This window comes from Mustela putorius, unplaced genomic scaffold (genome assembly GCF_011764305.1).
Source record: "Mustela putorius furo isolate JIRA1106 unplaced genomic scaffold, ASM1176430v1.1 tig00003845_pilon_pilon_pilon, whole genome shotgun sequence".
NCBI classification, from domain to species: domain Eukaryota; kingdom Metazoa; phylum Chordata; class Mammalia; order Carnivora; family Mustelidae; genus Mustela; species Mustela putorius.
This window is the reverse complement of record NW_025421998.1, coordinates 31,388,496-31,405,160: the sequence shown is the minus strand read 5'-3', so window position 1 is coordinate 31,405,160 and position 16,665 is coordinate 31,388,496. Positions and strand designations below refer to the sequence as shown.

General features: G+C 37.8%; 2 protein-coding genes across 5 annotated transcripts in view; one reads left to right on the top strand and one right to left on the bottom strand.

The window, feature by feature from the left end:
• Positions 1-14,749, bottom strand: part of DBF4 (DBF4 zinc finger) — a 28,912-nt gene extending 14,163 nt beyond the window's left edge. The window contains 6 exon segments of the mRNA XM_004739665.3: positions 6,158-6,234; positions 6,431-6,500; positions 7,219-7,269; positions 8,942-9,121; positions 12,763-12,932; positions 14,420-14,749. Of these exon segments, the coding sequence (XP_004739722.3) occupies positions 6,158-6,234; positions 6,431-6,500; positions 7,219-7,269; positions 8,942-9,121; positions 12,763-12,932; positions 14,420-14,465 (594 nt within the window). The 5' untranslated portion in view covers positions 14,466-14,749.
• Positions 14,750-14,836: 87 nt separating this feature from the next.
• SLC25A40 (solute carrier family 25 member 40) overlaps positions 14,837-16,665 on the top strand; it is a 53,582-nt gene continuing 51,753 nt past the window's right edge. For 3 of the 4 annotated variants that reach the window (XM_004739662.3, XM_004739660.3, XM_004739661.3), the window contains exon 1: positions 14,838-15,071. The gene's annotated coding sequence lies outside the window, so the exon portion shown is untranslated. Of the gene's footprint in view, positions 15,072-16,665 lie in introns of all 4 variants that reach the window. The other variant, XM_045089763.1, reaches the window with a different exon arrangement.

Here is a 16,665-nt window from a genome sequence, read left to right as displayed (position 1 = left end):
TGAATGACTGCAAATTTTTCATCAAAATTCATGGAAGCCAGAATATAGCTGTAGAACACCTGTGAAGTACTGACCTAAAGAATTTATTCCTAATTTGTTATCCAGTGAAAAGATCTTGCAAGAATGAAGGCAAAATAAAGACATTCTCACATTCTCTTCTACATGACTTTTTCAAGGAAAAAGGTTAACACGCCTGGTAGGTTTATCAATAATTGCAAATGTAACAAAAATAACTCTATCATAAAGACTGGTGGGGTAGGATAGAGAGCTCAAAAAAGTTTTAAGGCTTCTATGTTTAAATTTGAAGTAGGTAAAATATTAACCCTAAAAAGACTGTGAAGATATGTAGATATAACTATGTAGATATAATTAAACCTAAGCAACCACTAAAACAAAAAAACATGAATTTGGCCAAAAAGCCAATAGAAAGATCTTCAAACAATCTGAAAAGCAGCAGAAAGAGAAGAAAACAAAGGAATAAAATGCAGAGAACACCATCAAAGAAATATTAGTATATTGGCAGGCCTAAATTGTACTAATATTAAGTGTAAGTCATTAAAACATACCAATTAAAAGAGATGGCCAGATATGATAAAAAGACAACTTTCAACTGTCTCTAAGAAACCAATTTTAAAATAAATACATAGACATGGTAAATGTAGAAGGAATAAAAAAGACAATGTAAACACTAATCACAAGGAAGCTGGAGTGCCTGTAGTATATTCAAAGACCTCAGAACAAGAAATCCTAAAAGGGACAAAGGAACATTATATAGTAACAAGGTCAATTCACCAAGAAGACATAATAATATTAGATGTGTGCACATCTAAGGTTCAAAATACACAAACCAAAAACTGTGATAGAACAAGAAGGAAAAATACACAAATGCACAACATATTTGGGAACTTTAATACTCCACTCTTTCCATAATGGCTAGACTAAGATAGAGTATCAGTATGAATACAGAAAAGCTATGCAATTTGACCTATTTGACATCTATAAGAATATTCTACCCATTAACCTCAGAATATACTTTTTAAGTGCCCATGGAACTTGCTGGCATTAAGACAGACTATATTCTGGGGGCATGTGAGTGGTTCAGTGGGTTAAATGTCTGAATCTTGGCTTTGGTTAAGTTTCATGATCTCAAGGTCGTGAGATGGAGCCCTGTGTTGACCTCAGCGCACAGCCAGCTTGAGATTCTCCCCCTGCCCCTCTGTCCCGCTCTCTGTACAACATGTGTGCTCACTCTCTCAAATAAGTAAATAAAATCATTAAAAAAAAAAAAGACTGTATTCTGAACTATACACATAGCAGTAAACTTAGAAGAACTGAAATCACACAAAGTATGTGTTCTGACCATAATAGAAATCCACAACAGCTCATTCATTGCTGGTGGAAATGCAAAATGGTACAGCCATTTTGGAAGACCATTTGGCAGCTTCTTACCAAACTAAACATATTCTAACCATATAATCCAGCAATCATGCTCCTTGGTATTTATCCAAATGTGTTGGAAACTAGTGTCCACACAAAAACCTACACATGGATGTTTATGTACATATAATTTACTCATAATGTCAAAACTTGGAAGCAACCAAGATGTCTTTCAGAAGGTGGATGAACTGTGGCAAATCCAGACAATGGTATGATTCAGCAGTTTAAAGAAAAAAAAAAAATCAAGTCATGAAAAGACATTGAGAAATTTTAAATGCCTATCACTTACTGAAGATGACAATCTGAAAAGGCTATATATTGTATGGCTTCAATTGTATGACATGTTGGAAAAGGCCAAACTATGGAAAAAGGATCAGTAGTTGTTAGGAGTAAGTGAGGGAGGGAAGGAAGAAAAGATATAGCATGGAACATTTTTATGGAAAATATTCCACTATTCTGTAGGTTACTGTGATGGCAAATATATATCACTATTCATTTGTGTGAACCTATACAATGTACAAACAAAAGTGAACCCTAACATAAACTGACTTTAAGTGATGATGACTTGTCAATATAGATATATATACATGTATATAAATATATATAACATATATATTATACATGTAAATATGTAAATAAAGTTCCTAAGTATCTATGAAGTTCTACATAAAATGTATGGAACAGCAGTAAAGCAGAGCTCAAAAAAATTTTACAGTAGACCTGGTTCTTTGGAAAGACGAAACTGATAACTAGCCCAACTGAACAAAAAGGGAAAAAAAGGAATAATGATCTCAGGAATTAAAAATGTCACTAAAACTCTATAAACATTAAAAGCTTAATACAGAAATATTACAAATAGTTTTGCCATCAATTTGACAATTTAAACAAGCACAAATTCCTTGAAAAACAAACTATCCAAGTGCACTCAATAAGCAATTAATAACCTGAATTTCTTTTATCTAATAAAGAAACTGAATTCATAGTTAGGAATTTTTCAATTAAAAAAAAAAATTACAGGCCCAGATAACCTTCCTGGTAAATACTATCAACACTTAAGAAATAAAAGCAACTCTACAAAAACTTGTCTAGAAAATATAAGTGGAAATATGTTCCAGCATTTTATGAGAGCAGCATCACCCTGACACTAAAACCAAACACATCAAAAAGTAAAAGACTAATATTCCTCATGTAAATATGCAGAAAAAAATCCTTGAAGTTTGAGGTAAAATGAGAAAAATAAAAAAACCTCCAAGGATTTAAAATAGTGAAGCACAACACATTCACTCAACTTTTTTTCTAAAAGATAAAGGCTAACAAGAGCATTTAAGAGAATATAATGCCTTAAAATTTGTATGTCTTTAGTGTGCAGATTTATACATGTCCATTCAAGATCCACAAATGCATCTTTTTTGAAGAGTTTATGTCTTAGTACTTGACAAACCAAAAATTTTCCAGAAACATTTTCTTTTTACATACAGAAAAAATTTTCAAGTATTAAAATTAAGTTGACCAGTTATACATTCTGGATTACAGAGATCTCTCGTATTCTAATCCTTTTGCTTTTGAGAGAAAAGTAAGATGTTTCACAGGTATTTATCACACTTGTCATTGTTTTTGTTTCATGAGGGCAAATACTCCTAGTGATTCACACCTAATAGGACTATCTGTTAAGTATTAATGGTTGCATGTGTAAACAAAATATTCCTGAACATTTTTTTTTTTAGGTTTTATTTGTTTATCTTAGAACAAACACAGAGTTGGGGAGGAACAGATGGGGATAGAAAGGGAAAGGAAAAAAACCTCAAGCAGAATGTGGACAGGACACGACGTTCAACCCTGAGATCAAGACCTGAGCTGAGGGGCGCCTGGGTGGCTCAGTGGGTTAAGCCGCTGCCTTCGGCTCAGGTCATGATCTCAGGGTCCTGGGATCGAGTCCCGCATCGGGCTCTCTGCTGAGTGGAGAGCCTGCTTTCCTCTCTCTCTCTCTCTCTGCCTGTCTCTCTGTCTACTTGTGCTCTCTCTCTGTCAAATAAATAAATAAAAAATCTTTGAAAAAAAAAAAAAGACCTGAGCTGAAAACAAGAGTGAGAAGCCTAATTCATGGAGCCACCCACCTGCCCCTCCCTGAATACTTTTTTTAAAAGATTTGAATTGAGAGTGAGCAGAGGGAGAAAGAATCTCAAGCAGACTCCCTGCTGAGCACAGAGAATGACATGGAGCTTGATCCTATAATCCTGGGATCATTATGACCTGAGCCTAAATCAAGAATCAGGACACTCAATCAACTAAGCCACCCAGGCACCCCCTGAATACTTTTTTTTTTTTTTTAAAGATTTTATTTATTTATTTGTCATAGAGAGAGAAGCGAGAGCAAGCACAGGCAGAGGCAGAGGGAGAAGCAGGCCCCCCGCCAAGCAAGGAGCCCGATGTGGGACTCGATCCCCGGACACCAGGATCATGACCTGAGCCGAAGGCAGCCGCTTAACCAACTGAGCCACCCAGGCGTCCCCCCTGAATACTTTTTTAAACTATGAACAGTGACCTATTAGCAGATTTAATATCAATTTAGAGTTGTGACTAGTATTTTTTTTTTAAGATTTTATTTATTTATTTGACAGAGAGAGATCACAAGTAGGCAGAGAGGCAGGCAGAGAGAGAGAGAGAGAGGAGGAAGCAGGCTCCCTGCCAAGCAGAGAGCCCAGTGCGGGACTCGATCCTAGTACCCTGAGATCATGACCTGAGCCGAAGGCAGCGGCTTAACCCACTGAGCCACCCAGGCGCCCCGTGACTACTATTTTTAAAAAATGAAAATAGAATACTATAGAAATACTGGCACAAATCACATTAAGGATAAGCAGTATCTCATGAAACTTGTTTCAAATATATATTTATATACACTGCATACAGACAGAAATAATATACTGGTGTATTCTGAAACCATAATTTTCTTGTGGGTTTACATTTTCATACATCTATTTCTACATACAATCCAAAAAATCTGCAAAGTGCAATAAAGATAGTTTATATGTATTAAGCTTACTTCAAACAAGGAATATTCACCCAGTATTTTATAAAAATTTGGGAATATCCATTTGGAGGGTTTTATTTACTTGTAAATAAAACATTCAAAGTATTAATACTTTTACTTAAGTAATAAGTAAACTGTTCTTTTCTATAAATTATTTCTATCTTATACAAATGTGATTAAAAACATTAAAAAAAGACCTTAAGTGTCTGTGCGTGTAACACGCATTTATGGCGTAGTCATGATATAAAATAGGTTTCTTACTACCAATTTGTTCAAAAGAATTCAAAAGCCACTGTCCAAATGTCAGTCTTGCCAGGACACATGCTTTACTGGCAACCATAAGATATTTCTTCTATCTATTCGATCAGGTTACTTTCCTATTAATCTTTTAATAATCTCCCAAAGCCTTCCAGATAAACTTAATTCCTTTAAATAGTGTTGCAAGGTCCTATGTGAAGTTGCTAATTTTTCCTGCTTCCTTTCTTACCATTCTCCCACTCAAAAATCAAGTTGTATTACATTACAGAAAATTTCCCAAACATGCCAATGTACTTATGGCTACACATCTCTATATATACTCATCTATACACTTTTCCTTTTAGATTTTAGTCATTTAAGTACTGAATGAAGAAAAAGCAGACCACAAAAGAATACACGGATATGAAAACCATGAGACAACTAAGATGAGAGAAGTTGCAGAAGAAAATAGGTAAATTAAAGGAGGAAATGAGCAACAGATGATAGAACCTAAATGGTTTTGAAAACTGTTAACTTCACTTGGCAAATCAGTCAGTAGTTTTATACCTCATAGGTTCAAGAGTGGATGGGAAGCATAAAAGTGGAGATTTAACAAGTCTGGATGATATAAAGATTGGAAAGTAGGGAAGGACATAGATTAAGAGATGTTTTATTGGGACACCTGGGTGGCTCAGCTGGTTAAGAGGCTGCCTTCGGCTCAGGTCATGATCCCAGCATCCTGATATCAAGTCCCACATCTGAGTCCTTGCTCAGCAGGGAGCCTGCTTCTCCCTCTGCCTCTGCCTGCCACTCTGTCTGCTTGTGCTCACTCTCGCTCCTCTCTCTCTCTCTCTCTCTGACAAATAAATAAATAAATAAATAAAATCTTAAAAAAAGAGATGTTTTATTGCACTTATTTCCAAGGAAGAGCCTTGATTCTGTATAGAGGCTTTGAGGAGAAAGCTAGTTTTTGAAAAGGGAAGAGACAAGATATGGAAACATCGGGTCTAACACTGTAATGCCTAATGCATTTACTTAGAAAACATTTTGAGGTCAGGCCAGATAATCACAGTCTGTAGCAAGACTTTGTTATAACACTACCTACAGCAATTGAAAGTATATTATATATATTAGAAGCTTTTCATGCATTAAGCCAATTCTGTTTTCCTTCAGAATGAACTAAAGCAGTTGGTTAAAAGCAACAGCAATCAAAGAAAAAAGAAAATTCCCAGGAACAACTTTTACCTCATGAGAAAATCCTCAAAGTTAAATGATATAGAATAATACAGGATACTCAAATAACGGAAACATGAATACAATACAAAGGTTTACCCTTAGGATATTCTGGCAGTAATACTTTCTGCTGGGTAAGAAAAATTTACAAGTTAAAAAAAAACAAAAAACAAAAAATCTTGATCACTTTAATTAGTTTAAAGATTAAGGAAAATAACATACCACATCTCTTACAGAAGTGCTTGATTTCTTGAGTAAATATAGTTCTTTTTTCTTCTGTTCAATGTAGTATCTAATGTCTTCATTAAAAAAAAAGGCTTAAGATTAGCATTTTTCACCTTTAAAGACTGCTATTTTCTTCATATTAGATTGAGGGGAAATAATTACCATTATAGCTATCTCTTGCTATCAGAATTCTCCCTATGTAAAATCAGGAACCACATAGCACAAATTAATACTTTTAACAAATACTGTAAAAAAAACTGATATCCTTACCATCAATATGAAGAATTTTTACTCCCCACGATAAGGCATTTGATAATATACTATTTGAAGGAATAAAATCCTGTAAAATAAAAGAGATTTAATAGTTTTTCTAGAAAATTAAAAATTTAAATGAGGCTAAATTTTAAAAATTATTTGAAGGGTACTGTCACTTAGGTGGGTATTCAGAACAGACTCTATATAGCTATGATAGCAATCAGTACATCAGTTTTTTCTTTTGGAATTTATAAATTAACCCTGTTTAATATATTCCCATATTCTTGACAACTCAGTTGTCAAGAATGCGATTTTAGTCTCACAGTTAACAGTTGCAAGAAAGTTCATTTAAAAATAACAAAAATGGGGATGCCTGGGTGGCTCAGTTGGTTAAGCAGCTGCCTTCGGCTCAGGTCATGATCACAGTGTCCTGGGATTGAGTCCCGCATAGGGCTCCTTGCTCAGCAGGGAGCCTGGTTCTCCCTCTGCCTCTGCCTGCCATTCTGTCTGCCTGTGCTCGTTCCCCGCCCCCTCTCTGATAAATAAATAAAATCTTTAAAAAAAAAACAAAAAACAAAAATGCCATAAGCTTCATACAACTACAGTAATATTTTAAAAGGCCACAAGATGGAGATGTTTCTTCATGAAAAGTAGATTCTGTTCTTTGTAAAAATGAGATCTATGCTGACATTTAGGCTTTTCCTATTAAAAATGAGGAAAGGAAGATTTCAGGAACATCTCCATTTCCACTTGAGTTCTTAATAAAAGCATATATACAGTAAATTTTTATATTTCATACTTACATGGTCCTTGATAGCTTTTTCAACCTAGTAATTTCCTCTGCTCAAACATACCTATAAAAAAAATAGTAAGAGCTCAAACATCAAAAAGTTGTAAAACAGTGCCTCATTAGGAAAAAACTTAAAAATATAAAATAGCTAAATTAATTGATAAAATCTATAAATTTTAATGTAACAATTTAAAGAGGGGACATTTATTTGTATAAGTCTTACTGAGTATCAACACAATGAAGTATAGTAAAAGGCAACTTCCTTAGGATCTTTATAATAAGACCTATTAAAAAGTTTCCTTCTTTTTTTGAAAGAGTATCTAAACAACTGAATGAGAACAAAGCCCAGTTTTGTAGTAAATTGTCTATAACTAACTAGTTCAGATTCTAATTTTGTATTCAAATGGAGACCTGAGAATATTATATATACATATACAATTTATTTTAAATATATATATAGTTATTTCTCATTTTAAATACAACACTGGAAAATAAATTGAAATGCTATGACCAACAATTTAATTTGGAACTGGTCACTAGTATATAATCTCATTCCTCCAAAAAAGCATGAAAGTAAAAAAATACATGAGCTTTCCTTGACTTTTCTTCTTGTATATATTTCTATTTCTCCCCCTCACTGAAACTTCTAACTTGTCAATAGAGTAATAGAGATGTGATATCAGTAACTAAAAGAGGGGCTAGCAAATCTTTTCTGTAAAAGGCCAGGGAGCCAGTTTTAGGTTCTGTAAGCCATATAGTACCTGTCCAAACTATCCAATATTTCCTTTATAGCAGGACAGCAACCAGTTAATATATAACAGGTCTGGCTGAATTTCAATAAAACTTTACTTATGGACTTTAATATCTGAATTTAAATTTGTCATAAAATATTCCCTCAATTTTTGACCAAGCATTTGAAGATGTAAAAACCATGGTTAGCTCAAAGGGTGTAAAAAACAGGGACAGTCTGGACTTGGCCCGTGCCATAGTTTGCCTACTCCTGCTGTGACACAAAAAAAAGGTTTCCATTTCTATTTTAAATAATGACCTGCTGTTACTTTTTAGTTGTAATTAACTCTTAAAAACAAAAGCCATCCCCAAGGGCAAAAAGTATTATTTCAGCAGAGTATGACCCAAAGTATTAGGAGACAAATCACCTTTCTTTTTTTTTTTTTTTCTTTTTAAAGATTTTATTTATTTATTTGACAGAGAGAAATCACAAGCAGACGGAGAGGCAGGTAGAGAGAGAGGAAGGGAAGCAGGCTCCCTGCTGAGCAGAGAGCCCGATGCGGGACTCGATCCCAGGACCCTGAGATCATGACCTGAGCCGAAGGCAGCGGCTTAACCCACTGAGCCACCCAGGCACCCACAAATCACCTTTCTATAAGACAGTAACCTTATTGACTGGAAAACCACCCATAATAAAGATATTGTTCTCCCTACATGAATTCTGCTGCCAGTCTGCTCTTGATAAATCATGAGATCCTCAGTCTATAGCCTTTCTGAACATCTCAAAGCACATTTTTTTTTAAAGATTTTATTTATTTATTTGACAGAGAGAGATCACAGTAGACAGAGAGGCAGGCAGAGAGAGAAGGAAGCAGGCTCCCTGCCGAGCAGAGAACCCAATGTGGTACTCAATCCCAGGACCCTGAGATCATGACCTGAGCCGAAGGCATCCGCTTAACCCACTGAGCCACCCAGGCGCCCTCTCAAAGCACATTTAAGAGACTTACTGAATCTGGAGATTTAAATGAACTTCCATCATGGCTGGGATGAGGTGAAGTTGTTTCTGCAGTATATGCAGATTCTGGACTTGGTACAGGAGAAATTCTTCCCAACGTTTGTGCAAATTTAGCCTCCTTTTTATTTGAAATAAGGTAACTGATATCTTTGCTGAGAAATTCTTCAACTCGCTAAAGGAAAACAAAGTATTTTCATATAAGCCATAAAACCATAACTGTTTCACATTTCAGGTACCCCTTAAAATACCAATTTGACACCTTGCAATTATTTTGTAAATTGGTGGTTTTTATACTGTGTTCTTCTGAATCTAAGTTCTGAGGAAGTACAATGGGCGTTCCAATAACAGCCAGCATATGCTAGATACGATTTTTAAGTACTTCATATATCCCAATTAATTTAATCCATATAACAACCCCATGGTACTAATATTACTAATATCCACATTTTGTGGAAAAGAAAATTAAAGAGAAGTTAAGTGACTTGGTTGAGGTTACATCAGCATAAATAAAAGAATTTGAATACAGATATTCTGATTCAGTCCATGCTCTAAATGCACTACTGTCCAATAGAACTTAATGCAATGGTTAATGTTCTTTATTAGCACTGTTCAGTATGGTAGCAACTCACCACATGTGACTACTCAGCACTTAAAATGTAATAAAGGTAACTAATTCGACTGAGCAATTAAATTTTAATTTTCTTCAACACAGTATTAATTAAATTTCAATACCACATGTACCAAACGGCTATCACACTGGGCAGGACAGTTCAAATCAGTTAACATCTTACCATAGACTTTAACAGGAAGAAGGGGATCCTTACCCTTTGAGTGTAAGACTGAAAATAATTTCCCTACTAAAATGTCTGAAAATCACTGCTTAAATGCCTGAATTTATAAACCCAAGTACGAGATGTCAATGTTATCAAACATCACTTCCATCCAAGGGCAGGAATATTAAAGTAGAAATAAATACTATTAATCATTATTTTCATAAATGTAAGATTTCTATAATATTTTAACCTACATTTAGTTTCTATAGGATCTCATACCATAAAGGGAAATAATAAAAAAAAAAATGAAGCAATCTATGTAACAGATGAATTAATTCCATCTAAGTGATTAGGTAGAATTTGCTGCTTGCAAAAGTGGCCCCCTTGGTTAAGTATACATCACTACTGCCCTTTGTCTGAGCAGCATTTTCATAAACTAGTGAATAAGATATCCACATTTATTTATTTCAGGGATTACAAACTCAAATGCTCACAAGGACCAGAAGTAATATAAATGCACAATTTACGCATCAAATGCTTTCTTCATTTTCATAAATATGTGGCCTTAGCATTGCCAGAGGTTCCAATTTTTCAAAAAGAACATACTCTCCTACATATTTTTATTTATTTATTTGACAGACAAAAATCACAAGTACACAGAGAGCGGGGGTTGGGGTGGGGAGAAGTTGGCTCCCGCTGAGCAGAGAGCCAGATGCAGGGCTCAATCCCAGGACCTTGGGATCATGACCTGAGCTGAAGGCAGAGGCTTTAACTCACTGAGCCACCCAAGTGCTCCTTAACTATTTCTTAAAGTTGAACCCTAAAACTCTTAGTGTCTAGAGATCAAAATTCCTTTATAATTCATGTAACAGATCATCTGAAAGAAGTCTTTTTTTTGGGGGGGGATAGAGATTATAATGCCATAAGAACAGAAATAAGATATCACTGAATTATTGGAAAGATAAGTGTGCGGAGGGATCATAAGTTGATAATTTTTTTTTTAAAAAGAGAAATTAAGTAGTTAATAAGTCAAATTCAGTTGAAAATCCACAGTTCGAAGAAAAAAATGTAAAAACTCATGTTTTTTTTTATTATTTTTTTTATAAACATATATTTTTATCCCCAGGGGTACAGGTCTGTGAATCGTCAGGTTTACACACTTCACAGCATTCACCAAAGCACATACCCTCCCCAATGTCCATAACCCACCCCCCTTCTCCCAATCCCCCTTCCCCCAGCAACCCTCAGTTTGTTTTGTGAGATTAAGAGTCACTTATGGTTTGTTTCCCTCCCAATCCCATCTTGTTTCATTTATTCTTCTCCTACCCCCTTAACCCCCCACGTTGCATCACCACTTCCTCATATCAGGGAGATCACATGATAAAAACTCATGCTCTTTACTTCATTGGTCTACTTCAAGCCATTTTAGGATAAAAATTTGAAGTATATAACCAAAAGGTCTCCCAAATATTATCAAATGCTTAATTTAGTTCAAAACTTGTTTCTTGCAAGTACCTCAGGAACTGCTGTGGGAATGAGAGAAAAAGGGGGCAAGGTAAGCATCCCTGTACTAACCAGAACTGGTGTTCTAGCTTTAACAGTTTCCTTTTTACTGGCTTTATACATTAGACTTCTGAAGGACTGTTTGAAGGGCTCTACTGCTAATAATACAAATCTAAAATGACTGATTTACTTTTTCTGAAGATTTTATTTATTTGACAGAGGAGCGCATCCAGAGGACAGAGCCCAATTAAATTCGGGACTTGATCCCAGGACCCTGGAATCATGACCTGAGCTGAAGGCAGATCCTTAACCGACCACACCAACCAGGCACCCCTGAAATCACTGATTTAGATCTGGGTTATTCTCATATTTGAGAAAGCTGTGAAACTGTCTCAGATAGCTACTTTGTAGCCATTGATTGCTAGAGGAATTAGGAGGCTAATCCTACAGAAGGCCAGTTATTTTACTTCTCTTAACTCTTAAGCACTTACTTTCTAAAATGAATAAAAGAAAGGAGTCTTTATTCAAAGGTGGCTGGCATATAAAACATGATTTTTAGGAATGCAATCATATGGTCATTATGATACATATTACTGTTATGACAAATGTGGCAATGTTTTAAGAAAATGAGTTAACAACAAGGGGTACCTGGCTGCTCAGTTGGTTAAGTGTCTGCCTTTGGCTCAGGTCATGACCCCAGTGTCTTGGGATAGAGCCCTGCATTTTCCCTTCCCTCTGCCCCCAGCCATGCTGTCTTACAGTCTTTCAAATAATTAAATGAGGACCACACCAATAAATAATTCTAAGAAACTTATTACATGTTGTTCTGCAAATTTCTATTCTAGGAATGGCAGATTATTCAAAGATTATTCAACAAATTCAAAGTGCAGCACAAACCCTTTTAAATAGGAAGAATTGGGAAAGAAATTAATAAATTCTTAACCTCACTTGCTATACCCCATATTAATCTTACAAGAAAATCTTAAAATTTTGCTCAGATTTTCTAATTTCTTAATCATTTACTCAATGTATAAGTTATGAAAAAGAGTTCTTAATATTAACCCAAGCTCTGTCCCCCTAATGACATTCATTCTATTGAGTTGTTTACCAGTCAGAGTAATTTAACTCTTTGTGGTTCAATGTGGTTCTCCTTATTCTGCAAATAACATTCTTACTATTATGCTAGTCCAGACAAATTTATGTAGTTCCCCAATAACTATAATCAAGGAGTTCCTGCTATCTGGTGGACACACAAACATTACATTGAGAAGGCAATCAAAGGTTCCACCAGGACAAAGGAGGAAGTCACGTTTCTCACACTTTGCGAACTTTACATTACACTAAAATCTGAAAGTCCTATAAGGCTACAAAAAGTTAAAACAAATAGTTTCTTGTTAATGTTAAATAGCTGATAAAAGTTTTAAGCTTGATGCTTATATGGTTATGTTTCCCAATATGATAATCTATAGTGTTTACATACTAGAAAGTACTAGCTAAAATATTTTTCTTTTTTGTTAAAGTGTATATTTTGACTTACCCCTCCCAGATCCTGAATGTCCTTTTGCAGTTTTTCAGATATGGTGATAGAAGGTAAGTCAATGTAAAATATTTTTCCCCAGAGCGGCTTATATTTGGATTTTTCTGGTTTGTTATCAGTTTTCATAGATTTTACAGATCTGTTTTTTTCATTTTTGACTTGGATCCCACCTGTTGTTTAAAAAAAAATACAGAATTAGATCATGTTTTATGTAGACAGAAAATTTCTACTGTTTTAAAAATATTTTTATACAGTCATCATATCACAGAAGGGGAAAAATCTTTATAATCCCATCAGTTAAAAACTCAATGGCATTTTAATATATTTCTTTGTAGTACCACTTGGGATAAAAGCAAAATACCAGGGCGCCTGGGAGGCTCAGTGGGTTAAGCCGCTGCCTTCGGCTCAGGTCATGCTGTCAGGGTCCTGGGATCGAGTCCCGCATTGGGCTCTCTGCTCGGCAGGGAGCCTGCTTCCCTCTCTCTCTCTCTGCCTGCCTCTCTGCCTACTTGTGATCTCTGTCAAATAAATAAATAAAATCTTTAAAAAAAAAAGGCAAAATACCATACTTGTTTTAGCAGATACTATATCATAAAATAATTACTGCTCTAAGCCAGTAAATTCAACTTGCAGTAAGTATTTATGCATTTGTTCATGTTTTTACGTATTATGGTGAAAACTATCTAAAATCTTTTTGAAAGATTTTCCTCCTTTCTACGTAAATTTCAGAGGTATTTACTCAGAAATATTTATGAAGGATCTATATTCTGTTGAACACTGAAAACGGGCTTAAAATGTTAAAAAACCTGTCAACAGAAGAAACCTGTTACCCATGATGCCCTTGTCCACAAAACGTTCCAAGGTTTAGTTTCCTGTAGTTTGTCTATATAATAGAACTAAATGGTCCATTTTAAGATCCAAGTCACCATTCACTTCATTATTTCCTTTAAAGACAGACCTGAGATGGAAACAACTTTGAAAATTAAACAGCTTTGAAAATTAACTTTCATAACACAATCTGTTCATACGTTGGAAATTCCTATATATATACGACATATATATTCTAGACATATTAAAAAGAAAAAAACTTGGAAGCTGTTGTATGTTTTACCATACAAAGTAGTCGAAAATGGAAATATGCTTTCATTTCTGTCTATAATGTTGAAAACAGCAGTGCTGTGTTTGAAATACAAATAGTATCTCTTAACTTTACGAGTGAAGAAAAATAAATTTAAGAATAAGGCCCCAAACCCGCCTACAATCACCCAATTTAATCATAAACCTAAAAGCCACGAGCACCTCTGCTTTCAAACCGGGAATGCAGCCTCAAAGGGCCTGAGCTGAGTCTCAACCTCTGTCCGAGGCCCGGGCAGGTCGCAGGTCCACAAACTGTTTTCTAGTTTTACGACCAACGGCACCCCCAGGAATGTGGGGCCGCGACTGGAGCGTGAACAGCGCGAGGGGCCCGGCTGGGATCCTTTCCTTTTCTTGAGGCAAAGCCCTGGACGGAGCCCTCCTTCAGGCCACAGAGAAGGACGCACCAGCCAGAAAAGAAAAGGAGCAGGGACCTGGGGGAAGAACTCTATAAAGAATCAATGGTGGAACCACGAGGGGAGAAAAGGATTAAAGGGACTGCAGTGGAGGAGGGGCTTCATACCCTGGAAATGTCCTTTGCTGTGGATCCTCATGGCTCTGGAGTTCATGGCAGCCGCCCGGCACCTACATGCTGGGTTCGGGAGAGGGTCACGCCAGGCGGCCCAGAAAACACAGCTCCTCGAGGCCGATTTATCACCCGGTCGCCTCTTCCCCTTCCGCAGACTACCACACCCACGCAACAGAGAAGCCGCGTCTACCGTCCGGGTTTCCGGGGCCGGATCCCACTCCGAGGCGCGGAGGAGGAAGAGGTAAAGCACAAACGAGTGGGCTGCGGCGGTTAAAGATTTGAAAACGCGTCACGCGGCCGCGGCGCCCAGACGCGCGCCCCGCCCTCTCTCACGCCGCGCGCCGCGCCCCGCCTCGCGCTCACCCCCCCACGTGCCCGCCTCCTCGCGCTGTGCGCCCCGCCCCCACGGGCCGCGTCTCCGCCCCCTCCGCCCCTCCCCCATGGTGATGTCTTTCAGGCTTCAGGTCCCCGCTCTTTCACCCGTGTCTTCGCGTCCCTCCGCTCCCTTGAAGAGCCCTTGGGACTCCTGTTGACCTAACACAGTGAATGCAGTTAGCCCCGGAGGCTAGTCCAGCCCGCCAACAGGGTCATTCCCGCCGCCCAGGGTCGCCGGGACCGCCTGCCCACCAGCTGCCTCCTACACCAGGTACGCTTCTTGCGGGTCGGCTGCCCGGGAGGCTGAAGGCGTGCCGGCTGCGGCCCAACTAGGACTCAGCCTCGGGCCAGGCCGGGCTAGTTGGCAGCGACAGCCTCTGCCCAGAACGCCCCGAGGCGCCGAGCGAGGTTTTCCTGCGGTCACCGCCGACCTTGCCTGCTCGAGACAGGCCGCAGAGGGACTTTCAGGCCGGGAGCGGCCTGGGCGGGGGGACGTCGGAGCCGGGGGTCGGAGTAGGACCCAGCCTAGAGCGAGTTCAGGTCGCCTGGGGCCGTTTGGTACTATTTGACTGTGTGCTGCTCCCTTGACCTCGGTTGTGCACAGACCTGATCTCGTTTTATTGTGAAGTTTGTTTCAACAATAATAAGTGGAATTTGAAATCTCAAGTCCTAGGGTTTGGGGTCTGGACCTGCCACGTAGTAGCACAGCACGTACCTTGTGGTTAAATTACCTAATCGCTTTGAGTCCCAATTTTTTTCACTTGTGAAATGGAGGTCATAATGGGATTATAGTAAGGATTATGTTAAAATATTTTGTAAAGTAAGTCAATTTTGTTTTGTAAGTGGGGAAAAACCGCTTCACAGAATTGTTCTGGGTTTGTTTCTGCTTATAGACTTGTGGAAGAAGAGCATTAACCCTTCTGCGATTTTGCATTCATCAGCTTTTGGCCATAATAGTTTTCCGTTGTTTAATGGTTGATCTATTTATTTAATTTTTTAAGAGAGAGAGCGAGAGGAGGGAGAGAGAGAGAGAATGTAAAGCAGGCTCCAGGCCCAGCGTGAAGTCCAAACCCTGGTTGAACTCCTGACCTAAGCCTAAATCAAGAGTCAGCAGCTTTATGGGCTGAACCACCCAAGTGCTGGTAATGGTTGATTTTTGAACTAATAGAGATGCAAGAAGTTAGTGCCAATATCACTGTTTCACAAATAAGTACTTTAAAGCATAGATAAGGATGGATTGTAATAACCCTTAGCCAAAATGGAGACTCCAAAGAGGTAGGAGGTTCAGGTTTGCTAAGGGAAATGAGAGTTTAGTTGTGGATGGCTTTTAGTTGAAGGACTTAGGGCGAGAAGCATGGAACTATCATTATTAGGCAGTTGGTAATATCTGTCTGTAACTCAGAAGAGACGTGGGGGTGGGATGAAAAGAGGAAAAAGATTGATTTGAGAGACATACAGACCTTCAGCTCCGAAATGATACATAAGGGAATCAGATCTTGAGAGACAGGAGGAGGTGTAGTTTGAACAAAACATATTCAACATTAGATGGTTTATCTGAGGAAGACAACCTATTTGTAAAATATAAGACTTAGAATCACAGACCCATGAAAGAAATATTACATTGCATATTCATTAAAAAGTAAAAAATTTAAAAATGTGAACTACATGGGGCGCCTGGGTGGCTCAGTGGGTTAAGCCATTGCCTGCTCCGGGTCATGATCTCACGGTCCTGGGATTGAGCTCCACATCCGGCTCTCTTGGGATCCAGCCCCACATCCGGCTCTCTGCTCAGCCGGGAGCCTGCTTCTCTCTCTCTGTCTGCCTCTCTGCCTACCTGTGATCTTTCTATGCTTTCTCTGTCCCCT